At 45.9% G+C, this 1,215-nt stretch overlaps 1 protein-coding gene across 1 annotated transcript; it reads left to right on the top strand.

Moving 5' to 3' along the window:
* Positions 1 to 86: 86 nt before the first annotated feature.
* LOC111670899 (pleckstrin homology domain-containing family B member 2-like) lies at positions 87 to 801 on the top strand (the record flags this gene model as incomplete). Its single annotated transcript, XM_023427850.1, has 4 exons — positions 87 to 239; positions 362 to 464; positions 554 to 593; positions 683 to 801. Coding segments are annotated over 4 exons (401 nt in total), but the record flags the coding sequence as incomplete, so codon positions are not given.
* Between the last annotated feature and the right edge of the window lie 414 nt (positions 802 to 1,215).

The following is a 1,215-nucleotide window of genomic DNA, read 5'->3' as shown; positions in this document are numbered from 1 at the left end:
CACACACACACACACACACTCATTTTGCTCCACAGGCCCCTGAAAGACAAACAGTAATGTTACACTGACATGTGTCTCTTCTCTAGCTTCTGTGCTCAAGCGCTGGAAGTTAAACTGGTGTGATCTTTGGATCGATGGGAGCCTTTGCTTCTACAAGACTGACAGCCGGCGGGAGCTGGAGCACCGCGTCAGGCTCAAGACCACATGTGTAGATGTGCGGTCCGGTCTGGAGTGTGGAGGTACAATGGGCTACAAACCCCTGCACCCCAAAACCGTCCCATCACCATACGAATACTCCAAAGCACCAAACCCTAACACAATGTATGATGATGACAACGTGCTTCCTCTGACTTGGCTGCAGGTGTGACTCCACCAGAGAGTAATCCCAGGGAGAATCTCATCGTGGTTCAGCTCAGAGACGGCTCGACGGTCAACCTGTGTGCCAACAGCGAGGACGAATCTATGTATGTGCCCCCTCCGCGCTCTCCACTGCCCTTACATGTGTCCATCAGTTCTTCATACGTGTTCATTTCTTTTTCTTTTTTTTTCCCAGAGCGTGGAAACTGACTCTGCTGGAGACCAGGAGGAACCCGGTGAGTGATCCGTGTTCTCTGCGAGAGCTGAAACATGGCGGCGTTTCCATCTCAGCGCTTAATAACACTGTTTCCTTCCTGTGCTGTAGGTGTTCACATATGATCCATATGACGACTCCTACCAGGCCGTCCCCCTCAACAGCTATCACACTGTCTACATCACACCCGGAGCAGGACCAGGTATGTTACCATAGTGACAACAGATGTCTGTTGCATTATTAAGTAAAAACAGGTAAGAATACTAGTAGGAATCAAAGCTGTAGCTATTTCCATTGAGGACACTGAGGTCACGTCCTTGGCATTTCTTTCTGGGATTTACAAGCTGATTTGCCAGTGGTGGAGGAAGTATTCAAATCCTTTACTAAAGTAAAACAATGTGTTGTATTTTAAAATCATGTTATATTATCCAATGTGTAAAATCTTAATCTTAAATGTAACTAGTAACTAAAGCTGTCAAATAAATGTAGCGGAGTAAAAAGTACAATATTTCCCTCTGAAATGTAGAGAAGTGGAAGTATAAAGAAGTACTGAAGTGCAGTACTGGAGTAAATGTACTTAATTTCCACCACTGGTGGTTGCAGAAGTAGTGTGGGTGTGTGTGTGTGTGTGTGTGTGTGTGTGT

Source organism: Seriola lalandi, unplaced genomic scaffold (genome assembly GCF_002814215.2).
Source record: "Seriola lalandi dorsalis isolate HSWRI2012SDOR001 ecotype SW California unplaced genomic scaffold, Sedor1 jcf7180002006309, whole genome shotgun sequence".
NCBI classification, from domain to species: domain Eukaryota; kingdom Metazoa; phylum Chordata; class Actinopteri; order Carangiformes; family Carangidae; genus Seriola; species Seriola lalandi.
This window is presented reverse-complemented; position numbering and strand designations above follow the sequence as displayed.